At 41.0% G+C, this 14,464-nt stretch overlaps 2 protein-coding genes across 2 annotated transcripts; one reads left to right on the top strand and one right to left on the bottom strand.

The window, feature by feature from the left end:
- Positions 1–498: 498 nt before the first annotated feature.
- crabp2b (cellular retinoic acid binding protein 2, b) lies at positions 499–5,931 on the bottom strand. The gene is made up of 4 exons (XM_026157419.1): positions 5,609–5,931; positions 2,804–2,982; positions 2,375–2,491; positions 499–833 (listed from the first exon to the last, which is right to left on the bottom strand). Exons 1-4 carry the CDS (start codon positions 5,688–5,690, stop codon positions 783–785), a joined length of 429 nt encoding a protein of 142 aa, XP_026013204.1. The 5' UTR covers positions 5,691–5,931; the 3' UTR covers positions 499–782.
- A 4,252-nt stretch (positions 5,932–10,183) lies between these two features.
- Positions 10,184–12,346, top strand: mrps21 (mitochondrial ribosomal protein S21). The gene is made up of 2 exons (XM_026156125.1): positions 10,184–10,325; positions 11,944–12,346. The coding sequence occupies exons 1-2, from the start codon at positions 10,243–10,245 to the stop codon at positions 12,122–12,124; spliced, it is 264 nt and encodes an 87-aa protein (XP_026011910.1). The 5' UTR covers positions 10,184–10,242; the 3' UTR covers positions 12,125–12,346.
- The last annotated feature ends 2,118 nt before the right edge of the window (positions 12,347–14,464 follow it).

Genomic DNA, 14,464 nt, shown 5'->3' with positions numbered 1-14,464 from the left:
TTTTAGAGAGGAAATAGCTGGAAGTGTCCCAGCACAACATAACAGGAAGTCGGTCAACACTTTGTAACTGGGCACAGAACCAGAGAGAAGAAAGCAATGGAGTTTTTAATGAGCATGCTCTGCATGTAGGCACAGCTGGAAAGCGGAGCATAGAGTGTATGAACTCCCCTGATGCTAACTAATGTTCTCATGGCCACCCTCTCCCTTTCCCCTCACTCATTTCATTTTCCTCTCCACTCCCTCTTTCCCCCTCGTCTTTGCCAAGTGTCTCTCAAAGCAGAGTTTATGAAATATGAATTGTCTTTGGGAGTTTTCAAACTAATCAAATGCATATTGTAGTGATGAAAGAGAGCACATAGAGGACAAGGGTTTGCAAATGGAAACAGCTTTTGGGGGAAAGGGTGTACAAATGGCAGACAGTAATGTAAAGTGATATGCAGACGGGAATAGGAGGTGCCGGGTGGGGACAACATAAAGAATGAGAGCTTGAAAAGAAACCAGATTTATATAAAACTGTTTATTAACATCTTTAAAAAAGATTTAGACACAGCTATAAAGCTTTATTTGTTTTTTAAAAAAGGAATGTAGTATGATACATAATGAATAAGTTTACTGTTATAAAAACAATACCAGCTGAAGCATTTTGAGCACTGTTTGACCTGACCAACACCGACTCTCTGAGAAGAAGAAGAAGAAGAAAAACAAGGCGAGTAAATGTAAACCATGCATGAGGCACAAAACAGAAGTATTGTATGACAGTCCTGGGGAAAAAAAAAACAACTTCATTCTCTCTCATAAACTCTGGTGCAGACAACATCTCCAGCAGTCATTGTCTGAAAGAAAACAGCAACACAGACACAGATAAGACACAGTTCGTGTTTTTCTTTTTTTAAAGCTGTTTAACAACCATTTAGTCAGCAAGAAAAAGATTGAGAACAGGTGTCCTGGAGCAGGATGTGTTTAAAGTCAGCTTATTTTGTCAACATTTCTTTTACCCAAAGGAAAAAACAGATTTTTAAAGGTAGTTACATGAAAGGGAAATCTTTGTTAGGACAGCAGCTGACAGTCTCATGATTACATCTCTGAAGAGGCTGAACTTTCCCAGTATATTCAACTTTAATGCTAAACCAACATCATAATGCATAAAAATTTTTAAAACATAAAACTGAGCACACAAAGGCAAGCTTCAATTGAATTCAATTTATACAGCACCAAATCACAAAACTCCAACGATCAGGTATGACCAAGCACTTGACGATAACGGGGAGGAAAAACTCCTTTTTAACAGGAAGAAACCTCCAGCAGAACCAGTCTTAGGGGGTGGTTAGGGTTGGGGGTGAAACAAACATCAGGGGACATCAGATTTCATTATGCTTTTTTACAAATTATGATATAATCCTTTTGACATAGCCCTTGTGTACTCCACACTGGAGCAAATTCCCTACTTTAAATGTATTTCACCTGTAGTTTTCACCTCCATTCAAGCACAGCCTGCTCTAACTGTAACTGGTCAACACCACTCTGAAATGGAAAACATTTCAGCAGACGTACACTAGAGTCTACAAAATTGTGGAACAATTTCAGAACAATATAATAATAAACTTTGAATATTTCATCATTGTAGTTTGTATTATTAAAAGATTCTGACAATCTGGAGAAATCACATGGCCTGTGGTCTTCAGGCAATCGGGGAGCATCACATTAGAAACAGACATGATTCTGTTATAAAAATCACTGCATGGGCTCAGGAACACTTCCAGAAATAACTGTCTGTGAACACAGTTCACTGTACCATCCACAAATGACAATTAAAGCCCTCTAATGCACAAACACAGGCATCTTTTCATTTAAACTGGACTCAGGCAAAGCGGAAGACCTTTCCTTAGTAAGTCGAACCGAAATTTGAAATTCTTTTTTGGAAAACATGGACACAACATCCTGCAGACTAAAGAGGAGAGGGACTTTTCTGGCTTGTTATCAGCACTCAGTTCAAAATTCTGCATCAGAGATGACATGGAGGCAAATGAGCGGGCTGTGAAATTGGCAGCTTGCATATCTGGAAAGGCAGCATCTGTGCTGAAAGGCTCATTCAGGTTTTGCAGCAACATATGCTCCCATCCAGCATTTCCAGGGAAGGCCTTGCATGTTTCAGCAAGACAATGTTTTTGTTATGAAATTCAAAATGAGCCAATATTTTTCTCCTTTTAGAGATTTGACATGTGTTCTTTGTCCTCTTGTGAATAAAACATGGGTTTTATGAATGTATTACTTCCTGGAAGCTGAAAATGAATTCAAATCTTACTTGGGGGTCCTAAAATATCTACACTGAGACTCAAATTGATAGCACTGTTCATTTTGTACTTATTGCACGTACCAGTACGAGCTCTCCATCATTGGTCAGCTCTCGGGTCCACGCTGTCTTCGGCCCATCGCCTTTCTGTAAAGTCTGTTCGCAGCTGATCTTTCTGTCTGTTTCCCACTTAGGAAAACTCTGCAGGGATTCACATGAGAAAACGTATCAATGCCTGAATTAAGTTATAGCAAAGTTCAGGTTTGGTCATAACCGGAGCTCAGTGTGCTGGTTGCTGCACGTCAAAATGTTTTCACGGCTTGTCCTTCATCACCCACTCGGTATGAAGATGAAAAACAGATCTCTTCGAGTTGCACTGAAATTATTTCCATATGTTTCTTTTGCACAGAGCTGGGGCTAGTTATGCTGTCCTTGGCCAAATCCCGGTATGCATGTACTAACATTGCACAGTTTTTGTGTTTTTTGGTTAATTTGAAGCAAAGAGACGTGTACCGTGCAGGGACGTCCATCCACCGTGGTCTCGCTGAAAGATTGACCCACGGTGAAGGAGACATTGGTGGTGCGGACGCTGGTGGATGTCTTGATGGACAGAGTCTCTTCCTGCTGGGTGATTTCCACTGCCGGGCTGGACGCCGCTGCCACTGCAATCTTCCTCAAGAACACGTTGACACCTGACCACAGACATGCAGACCAAATGTGAAACCAGAGCTGTGCAGTGCTGGTCTTTACAGTGGGGAATGAGTATAATCATAGCTGTGCGTGCCAGGCAAACTTTATCTGAAGGGCATGCATGTTTTACTCTGATTTCCCCACATTCTGCTAATTTTACAACGTCTTTATGGGACACAGTGCTGGGAAGTTTTATTGCATACCCTTCAACAAAATTAAATATTGTCTGATTCCTCCATAACAAAGGTTATGCACGAAATCATTTCTGGAAGCCTAAACATTTTCAAAACAGTCCGCGTTGTTGCATTGCCACACAGTAACCCAAGTCTGAAAAAATAAAGCAGGGAAATGTTCATTGTGATTCATTTCTTTCAAGTCTATACATGCAGGCTATAGTGAATGACGTAAAAAAAACAAGAGCATTAATCTCACAGACATATGGCAAGCTTCAGAAAATGGTTCCTGCTAATGAAGAGCACATGGGATTTCCTCTTAATAAGGCACAACATACAGAACCACTGGTATGAAACCACTTATTTCTGTTGTTAAAGGCACAGTTCACTGCAAAAATAAAAGTAATTCATTAGCCTGTCAAATGAAAAACAACCTGAAGTTTCTTCATCCTCACAGCCTGAGCCACTTTTCAAAGAAATCCGTTTGTAATCCTCAGCTTTTTTTGAGATTTGAGATAAGAGTCTGGTTTTCTAGAAAAAATATTTCTAATAATGATCACTGAAGATAAGAATCAGATAAGGTATGACGCATCGTGTGCATAGACAACTGGAAAAACTGTAGAAAATGAGTCCATCTGAATGTGTCTTGCAGTTTTGCGTCTCTCTTTTTGTTGTCATTTTTGAGTCTCTGTAGTCATTTTTGGGGTAGGTGTGAATGTTTCTCTTTGCAGTTCTTTGATGTACTTCTCAAAGAGCGATGGTAAATGGGCTGGTCCTTATACAGTTCTTTTTTTTACCTGACCATTCAAAGCACTTTATATCTATTATAGAGCTTTTTATTCAACCATTCGCTTTTTTCCGTCTTTCACACGCATTCATACTCTGATGAACCCATTGGAGAGAAACTTGGGGTTCGGTATTTTGCTCCAGGATACTTTGGAGACTGAAGCACGGATCAGACCACTAACCTTTCAGTCAGTAGATGACCCGCTCCACCTCCTGAGCTACAGCCACCCAAATATTAACAGAGTTATTCAAGTGAATATTGTCTCTCAATCTGAAATAGAAATATTTATACAGGCTTCTTATTTCATTGTGGTAATGTGTTATTCCTTCGCCTGAACACATCTGCTAAAGCTGGAAGGTTTCTTACCAGGTCCCATATGACACCACTTCTGATTTCTTTACACTGGGTTCAGTTTAAGATTTTGGTGATCACTGTGATCAGACGTATCTCTATATTAGGGAGCTTTTTCAACCAGAAAATCTTCCTGATGGTACCTGGTCCAGGATGAAGAGCAAAGAAAATTGTGATTTGGGGTTTTGGAGGGGGTCCTTTAGTCCTTAAACTGGATCTGCAGACACTGTTGATACCTTCAAGAAGACCCACCAGTGCAACCTCATTTTTATTTACTTGCATCAGTTTAAACTCCTCTAGTAGTTCCATCTATTATTTTGTATCGTTTTCTATGTTTCTATAAAACACTTTGTGACTTTTGTTCTGTAGAAATACAGCAAGAAAAGAAAAGGTTGAATGAATAGCACCATGGAAGTGTTGTGAGTAGGGATGTAAATTATTGTGAATGTAACCTTTTGCTGTGTGAGTTGGACTGGCTTCAGTGATTAAAAAAAAACACCCCAAAAATCTGATTCAGACCAGATTTGCTCATGCATAACAGAAGCAGCAGGCACTCAATCTCTCTCTCTCTCTCTCTCTCTCTCTCTCTCTCTCTCTCTCTCTCTCACACACACACACACACACACACACACACACACACACACACACACACACACACACACACACACAGCCCTAGATTAAGCCAGAGAGGCCCCAGGCATTGTAGGAAAGTCAGTCTCAGACCTGGCAGTCTGCTGGGGCCCATGTCGAGGCTTAGTTCCGTTTACAGTGGCTCTAATTACAACCGCATGAGCAGGAGCTTGCCACAGATGAGCCTAGTCTCATCGTCCTCCATAGGATATTTGTCTTCACATTTTTAAGGGATGCCACCGGATGGCACTCGCCTGACCTCTCACTCCTGTTTTCAGTAGAAAGCCTGTGTGGCTTAACAGAACCAATATTCCCAGGACCACATTAGCCACTATGCAGGAGAAAGCCAGTTTAGCCACATGCAGAGCCACTTCAGACCGCTTCGGCTCTCCAGCCGATTTCTGAGCCCAACGGATAATGCCAAAATGACTGACAGGACTTTTTTTTTTCTATCGAGATGCATCCCACCTCCTTCCTTTTTGTTTTACAGTTCATGATTAAAATCAGTGCAAAACATGCATGTTTAACGTTCCGCGTGTAAATAATTTTTTATACTTAAAAATAAGATGTTCCTCTTTTGTAATACATAAATACAGTTATTCTGCATTTTTTTCAAGAAAGCAAATTAAATAAGCTAATTGATGCGAAGGTCCAAATATAATAATTTTTTAAAATCCATTCACTCACCAAGCGCTCTCAAAAGTTCCTCGAAGTTTTCCGAAGACTTCATTTTCCATTTTCCAGAGAAATCGGTGACTTTATTCTCCATTTCTGTGCAAGCACTTGCAGAAATTAATATTATTGGATTATCAGCGGATTATAAACCTATTCTGGTCGCAGTCACTGTTTCTCTATATGTCTGTCCTCCCGCGTTCACCGGTTGGTAAAGTCGTCTCCTCTGCCTGCATCTGAGCCTCCATTCATTGGCTGACTGCTCGCCTGGATCTGATGCCGGTCCAGCCAATGCAGAAGCCAGTGGCAGGGAGGGACTTTCCCCCTCGCTCCCCGATTCCAAGTCTACCCTCCACCTCTGTCAGCATGGTGAAAGATTTGGATAAGAGCTGGAGAATTCACTTCCAGTAAGTCCTTTGATGTTGATGGGCTGCCAGCTCGGATATTAAATAGAAGCGTTAATTGTTTTTAAGATGGCACTATGTTACTCCCAGATATTTGACAAGAGCTCCTGATAATAAAAAAACATGGAATGAGGCTGAAACGTATTACTTATTAAGTTTAGGACTATTTAAGAAGCAAGGGTGTTTGGTTTTAAAGGGCTGGAATGTCAAATCAGATATCAGGTTAATGTGTTTAGCTCCAAAGCTGGGTTGGAAAGGCTGGTAATGAAAAAGGAAAAGATAAGACAGCCAGCTGGAGGCATCCATCCAGGAACATGCCATCGGCATTGCCACCCTGCAATTAAAACTTTAGAGCATGAGTGTCAAACTCATTTTAATCCAGCGTCCACATAGAGCCCAGTTTAAACTCAAGTGCATCGGACCAGCAAAAACAAGGCTCAATAGCCCATTAAAAATGTGTTTCCCTTTCTTTCAGCGCAAGAGCAGTGCAGGACTACATAAACAGAGAGGGTGGCCCGGTGTGCGTGTGATTAATGCAGACAAAATCTAAAGCAATAACTATCAAAGCAAAGCAAAAGAATGAACAGAATCAACCAACAAGGGAGGAAAGGAGATGCTGAAACATGCCCTGGACTGTTTTTGTGGCCAATAAGACTCATGTTTCACTGATAACTGGTTTATTTATGTGAATGAAAAAGCTTATATTTAATATACCCGATAAAACTTATATTATCATCTCACTCTGTCTTTATCTGAACTGGACAGGGGCTGATTACTATCTGCTCAGTGAATCACAGTTCAAATGCTCCTTTCCTTTGCATGCAAACCACAATTATAGTTGCTTTATACAAGAACACAATAAAAAAGGTCATTCACATTTAGAGACATTTGGTTTGTTGTGCATTAAATATATTGAGAGGAGGTCAGAAGAAGTTGTCCTGTGTCTTTGTGGATCTAAAGGAATCATATGATAGGGTGCCAAGAAAGGAACTGTGGTGCTGATGAGGAAGTGAGGAGTGGCAGAGAAATATGTGAGGGTGGTGCAGGACATGTATGAGGACAGTGAGACAGTGAGGAGGTGTGCAGCGTGAGTGACAGTTGGTTTCAAGGTGGGGGTGGGATTACATCAGGGATCGGCTCTGAGCCACTTTTGTTTGTGGTGGTGATGGACAGGCAGACAGACGAGGCCAGGAAGGAGTCTCCACAGACTATAATGTTCACAGACAACATTGTGATCGGTTGTGAGAGTAGACAGACGGAACAGTAAAGATGCAAAGAGGAGAGAGAGAGTGAAGGTGGATGAGTTTAAATGTCTGGGTTCAACAATCCAAACCAAACACAGTGTACAAGTGCGATGAAGAAGAGAGTGCATGGGAAAACAGACAAAATAATAATAATTTAAAAACAGGTTAAATTAATGTGATCGCAAGTTGGGCAATGCAATGACAATAATCAGCAGAAATCAGCAGAAACTGATAAATAAACTATTTGAATATTCACATAAGTATCATCAGTGGGATGTGTGTGATCATAATGTGGATGAAACTTACTGGCAGAGTTTGTAGATGCAAACTTCCATTTTATGTTTCTCTCTCTCTCTCTCTCTCTCTCACACACACACACACACACACACACACACACACACACACACACACACACACACACAGAGAGAGAGAGAGAGAGAGAGAGAGAGAGAGACTCAGTGCCAAGAAGGTTTCAGCAGCGCTGGATGAGACGGGATGCCTCTGGAAACACGATGCACTGCATTCACCCAACAAAAGGAGTCATGATGTTATCTGTGCAGGCTGTCTAAGCATTCCTCCCCGTGGCACCATGCAGATACAGTAGCCTATAGAGTTACAGAAACATGGGAGTTGACCTCATCTGCAATGTTATGTAGAGAAAAGGCAGATTAATTAGACCCACCTTACACACAGCAGCATTCACCGCTAGCTGACCTCAGACAGAGGACAACAGCAGAGCACAGGGGATGAGGAGAAAGAGAGGAGAATAGCCCTGATGAAAGAATAACACCGGACACTGCTCTCACTGCTGCTATGACAACAGATGTAACTCCATGAAGCTGTGATTCCCCTGAAAGCTATCTCCCTTTATACAGCCTCTAATGGCAGCAGTTTGGTTCCCTGCTCTAGAGAGACATGATTGTTTGTTTGTTTGATTTTCTCTCTCTGATTAATTCAGATTATTTTATTTGTATGTGTGTGTGTGTGTGGCTGTGTAGTTCCTGGGTGGAGGCTGTGAACCCCTGCACACATGACTGTGTGCATGGGTTCTATAACTAATCAGCATCCATCAATGCATATATACTCTGTCAACAACAACAACAACAACAATAATAATAATAATAATACATTTTTATTTATATAGCACCTCTCTAGACAGAGTCACAAAGTGCAGCACATAAGATAACAAGTCATAAAAAGGTAAAAACAGACAATATAAAACAGGCAAAAATTAACCAAAAGCAGATGAACTGAGTTTTGAATTGTTTATTAAAAACAACTATTGAGTCCACAGTTCTTAAGGTTTGGGGGAAAGAGTTCCACAGGCTAGGGGCCACAGTGGCAAAAGCTTAGTTCTCCTCTTAGTCTGTTTTATAGCAAGTAAGCCCTGATCAGATGACCTCAGGGACCTGCTAGGGACATCGGGCTGTAGCAGATCAGAGATGTAGGCTGGTGCCAGTCCATGCAAAGCTCTATAAGTCAAGACCAGGATCTTAAAATGGACTCTGAATTCAACAGGAAGCCAGTGTAGCTGAGATAGCAATGGTGTTACATATGAATACGTAGAGGATTTTGTCAAAAGCCTACCTGCAGCATTTTGCACAACCTGCAGACGATCCAGAGAACCTTGCTTAGACACATAAACAGTGAGTTACAATAGTCCAAGCGTGAGGAAATAAATGGATGTATAACAATCTCCAGTTCAGAGTGAGATAAAATAGGGCTTAACAAACCAGAGAATTCTCATGCCCATCCAATGTAAGAGTCGAATCAAAAGTGACACCTAAATTCCTGATAGAGGATTTAACATAGACCGAGAGAGGACCATGGGCTTTCACTATCTGGGATAATAATCTGTCTGGAGCGCACATAAGGACTTCAGTTTTCCCCTCGTTGAGTTGGAGAAAATTTGCAGCCATCCAACGTTTGATAGAATCTAAGCAGTCATTCAGAAGCTGAAGCTTAGATAAATCCTGGGGCTTAAAAGAAATATCATCAGCATAACAGTGATAAGAAATCTCCTCAAAAGAGCCCATTATATGCTGGAAGGGGAGAAGATATATTAAAAACAATAAAGGCCCCAAAACCGAACCTTGAGGGAGACCATAAATAAGGGAGGTAGAGGATGACCTAAAATCGGAGACCACCACAGAATAGGATCGGTGATGTATGAGGAGAACCACTCAAAGGCAGTTCCAGATACACCCAGTGTTTTAGCCTTTCAAGGAGCATGCGGTGGTCAACAGTCTCAAAAGCTGACGTGAGGTCCAACATATGTAGAACAGAGCATTTTCCTGCATCATTACTCATCAAAATAACAAAATAACAAATATTAACAACAGCATGGAGTCAGAAGTTCATTGGATAAAAGATTAAATACCGTAGATAAAACTAAAGGGGTGTTGTTTTTACCTGTAGGAGGCAGAGCTGGAGACGTTGAAGTTTTTATTGAGACAGGCCAGGATACACAAGAATAAGTGCATCAGAAGGACAGCTCAGGTCAAGTGATTTTGAGACAAAGTTAAAGAGGTAAGGCTGAGATGGTTTGGACGTGCACAGGAGGGATAGCGGATATGTTTGCAAAGGTTGCTGAAGATGCTGCCAGGCAGGGGGGAAAGAGGAAGCCCACAAAGGAGATTCGGGGATAAAGTGAAGGAGGATGTGAAGATAGACAGAGGCAGATGACCATAAATACATTTTCACTTCAAGTTTTCACCTTTAAGAAATATTTCAAAATGATAAAAGGGTTTATGAAGCATACGTGTCTTTCAAAGTAAAGTAGAGTCTCGAACATAACTGAAAATTTAATTTTAGAATAAAATATCTGGGAGGAGAAAAAAAAAGGCAGAAAAGCCTTTACCACGGGAAAGATGCCATTTACTAAAACGGTTGAGTCAAACGCCCCCTAGTGTTTGTGTTTATGCAGCGCTTCTTGTGTCCGGAACCTTTTGTCGTTAGGCGTTTACAGCCGAACGAGAGTTGAGCAAGCACCGGTCTCATCATGGCGAGACACCTTCGATTCATTTCCCGGACGGTGATGGTCCAAAACGGGGATGTGGATGCCGCGTACAAGACTTTAAACAGGTCACTGCGAGGTTTTTGAATTTAACGTTGTTTGTCAGATGTGTTTGTTGTCCGACCAGAGGCGCGCTAACGGCCCAGCCTAGCTTGTTGCTCAATGTCACAGAGCTGCGCCTGCGCAGTGGGGACAACACAGTTTACAGAATACGCTTTTTCTGAGGCTTTTTTTGTGTTTTAATTTTTAAGATAGATATACATGTAATCAAAAAGCGAAATTCACTACACGTTTAAATTGAAATTGATTAAAGTCTGCGTATTTTAAGCATATTAGCATCATTCGCGGTTTTTAAAGAGCATAACGTAAAAAAAATTCGACTTAAAATTGCGCTAGAAAAAACAGTAATTTCACACATTTCGACAATTTTATTTAGCTCTGTTGTTTAGTTGTTACATTTGGATTTCAAAGTAAAAGCAGGGAGAATTCTAGTTTTTTTTTTTTCTCGGTGGGGGGTGGGGAGTTGGACGGGACCATGAATTAACTGTGTGACCCGTGAGAAAATCATAAAGGATAAATAAAGTGTTAAGGACTGATTTTAAAAGACATTAGCCATGATCTTCCAGCCTTTGTGCAGAGTCCTTTGCCCCGATACAGATGGTATTACAGTGCACAAGAGTCTGTATAGTGAACTGCTAAAAGACTGTACTGCATGGTAGTAGAAGAAGGTTTTAGATCTGAAAGTAACTTAAAAGTAGCAGTACTTCTCTGTAAAATGCGCTTTTCCAAATTAAAACACTACATGTAAAGTTCTAGGAGTAAAAGTACATATCTCAACATGGTGTGCAGTGTCCTCTTTAAAAATTGGAGAGGTTGCAGGCCTATAAACCTATCTACAGCAAATGGACAATATCTGAATATCTGTCATGTCCTTCATAAATTGAAAAAAATCCAGCAAAGACCTGACACAGAACTTGAGAGATCCTTCTGCCTTTTTTGCTGAGAAATGGTCAGCAAATCACTGCAACTATTCTCCATTTTACTAGCAAAATATATAAAGAAATGAGGGGTGGCCCAAGACTTTTGCACATTATTTTTGCATAGATTTTATGGCTCAAGATGATTAATTTTTAAATGTTTATTTGGATCCAAAAGCAGAGCACGCACAATTTTTTGAAGGACTAACATTTCAAGATCTATTTATTTTTGGTCCTCTCTGTTATTTGGACTATTTTAAATACATATTTAAAGGGTATATGTTGTCCTGTGGTCAGGAACAAGTTACAGTTTATCTTGGCATTACATCCCAGTTACAGTTTATCCTATGGCTGGGAGCCAGTTACGGTTTGTGCTGTGGTTAGGTGCAGTTCTGGTTACAGTTTACCTATGAATCCGTGCTTCAGTCTCATTAGAAGCTGACTGTGTTTGCATGCCCTCAGACTCTGAAAACGTAATGTTCTCTGTTGTACTTCTTACATTTTGACATTTTGTCTGGGTGAGTTACCGATTAGTCTAAAAAAAAAAAAGATGAATAAAAATGTAATGGTTTTAGCATATTAAGCACTTATAAGCAGAGGCTGACATCTAATAGGAACTGATGCACTTGGGACTACATTTGTGTCACTTTTACTGCTCTTTCTGTTTACTAAGTCTAATCTATTCACACGTTTTTTCTGTTTACTCCAGGATTCTGACTCAGGATGGCATTGTTGACACAGTGAAGCGCAAACGATACTACGAGAAGCCCTGCCGAGAACGACAGCGGAAGAACTTTGAGAACTGCAGGCGTATATACCACACGGAGATGGCCAGAAAAATTGCCTTTATCTCCAGGACAAACAGAGAAGATCCCTGGCTCGGCTGCTAGGGAGATGGCTCCTGTTGGAAAAGGAATGATGGACTGGATAAGACTGGGGAAGCAAAGCTGAAAGAAGCAAACAAGACCAACATAATGCTGCTGCCTGAGCCTGAAGGACCAGGCAAACGCAGACAAAAGTGGTGTTTATGTGGTCACATTGTAAACACAAAAAATGTGATTTAATTGTCTCCATTTTGAACATTTCTAATAAATTAGACACTTAGGACTTATCACAGTTGATCTTTTATTTGAATAACAAACTGGTGTATTCTGTAAACTCAGCTGTGTGTGTATTGGGTGATGTTTTTGCCCATATATGGCACTGGAAGTAGTTTAACGCGACCTCATTTTCTGAAGGAAACAATGCTGCGATGCTTTGGGTTTTTGTGTGTGTGTGTGTGAATGAGGTCTTGGCTCAGCAGCATCGTACTGTAAATTAATTCAAGGTCACTAATGCACAGTGTGGCGTTAATGTCCACCGACAATGTCGGCCACCTCCTGCAATGCTGCTTAAGCGAGGCGCGTCGGCCGCGCACGTCTGTCTCGGCTGTTTCCAGCAGGGGGCTTTGATGTGTGCACTTGCTCTCTCCTCACTTACACAGGGAAAGTTAAACATTTTCACCACGCTTACTTATCTCCGAGGTTACCAGGTCATGTTTATATCCTGTCCTCTGTCTTCAGGCAGTGGGTGGCATTGTAAGGACTGAGGGGAGAGCTCTGACAGATGACCTGTGTATATTTCACACTGTAAAAGGTTGACTATCCTCACAACATAACTGTTTTTAAAGGATACGCTAATTTGTATGACTAGTGGATCTAACAGTAGTGAAAAGTGTTTTGGTTCTAATCCTCGCAGTAGTTACAAATTTCCCCTCAAAAGCAGAAAAACATTTAACTGTTATGGAGGGTTAACTGGAACTACTTTTTGTTCCCATGGAACTGTCCTGTGGATTATCCACAGCTACAGTTTGTTACTGGTGATTTTGTTAAACAATGCTGCGAGTTTTAACTCCATGCTGGCAGAGTAATGTGTAAAACATGGCCAAATTAAAATAGTGAGTGTCTGCATAGCTACAAACATATATACTACTTGGGCCACCCTACAGGAGCTGTTTAGTCATGAAAACCATGCCATGAAGTTCCCGGCGTGCAGCTTTGGGCTGATGTTATTGTCAGGGGAGATTTGGAGTAAACCGGGGTATTTGGTCACAAGTACACTCCTTTGAAAACGACATTAGTGAATAACTGACGTTATTTGTCCCAGGAATGATAAAAGGAAGAATCATATCTAACCTTGGTTCTTTTGATTGCACTGTAAGATCAGAGTAGGCCTGCTGCTCCACACTGAATGGAGCCATCTGCAAAGGTGGTTATATTGATATGTTACCACCTTTTTAACCACCTCTGCTGCTTCAAAATTCCCACCAGTCGGCAACTGCAGGACTAGGTCAAACATTGGATCAGGGGTTTTCTTTCACAGGATGTTTACAAGATCCGAAGGAATACCTGGACCTGCTCCAAGTTAAACCAGTAGGCCTCGCCACACCTCTCGGGAATCCCTGGGTTAGGCTAAGGGTTTGGGAGGTATCATGTTTGGTTATTACAAAGATTGCCAAACAAACACGCTTGTGTGTATTTGGGCACGTATAACTACGCACAGGCAGCAGTCACTGCTTGGGGAACATTGGTAATAGATAACAAGGCTCAATCAAAATAAGAGAAAAGCTCTTCCAACAACATTTGAGGTGGATCAGATGGGGTACAGGCAGTATTAAGTAATAGGTGATTGGTCCATAGTTCAGTTTTTATTTTAAGGTTTAATCTGTGGCTTTCTTTATGATGTAGACTGTGCATCCAGCAGACTTGGTAAAGTAATATCATCGAGACAGGCGCAAACACTTTTGTTGGCTTGCACCCAACATAAACACACTGCCAGCTTCCTTTCCACTCATAAGTATCGACTGCACAGAGGACATGTCAACACTTAGAATAATATATGTTGCCACCCATGGCTTCTAATTTGAACCAGCAGCCAACAGTGACACTTAAGAAGTCTGATTGTAGTGCAGCTCATGTCAAATACTTTTATAGCCCCATATACATAAGCTTTAAAGAAAACATGCCTGGCCAAAGCTATTAGAACATTCATGCATATGTTGAACATCTGCATCCTTGATTCAATTATAATTCTTCAGTTGTCTGCATATACTGCTGCTGGCAGTAGGCTCCCCTGTTTACACGGTTTCTTTATCAGTTGATGGCTGGTGCTGTTTGCATGGTTACAGTACCTGTGTCGCAATCAAAAAGTCTGGAACTAAGTGTACCTGTGCAAACTTTAGGAACATGAAT

The sequence above is a fragment of the Astatotilapia calliptera genome, chromosome 22, assembly GCF_900246225.1.
Source record: "Astatotilapia calliptera chromosome 22, fAstCal1.2, whole genome shotgun sequence".
Classification (NCBI taxonomy): Eukaryota; Metazoa; Chordata; class Actinopteri; order Cichliformes; family Cichlidae; genus Astatotilapia; species Astatotilapia calliptera.
Note: the sequence above shows the minus strand (reverse complement) of the source record. Positions and strands in the feature narration are given on the sequence as shown.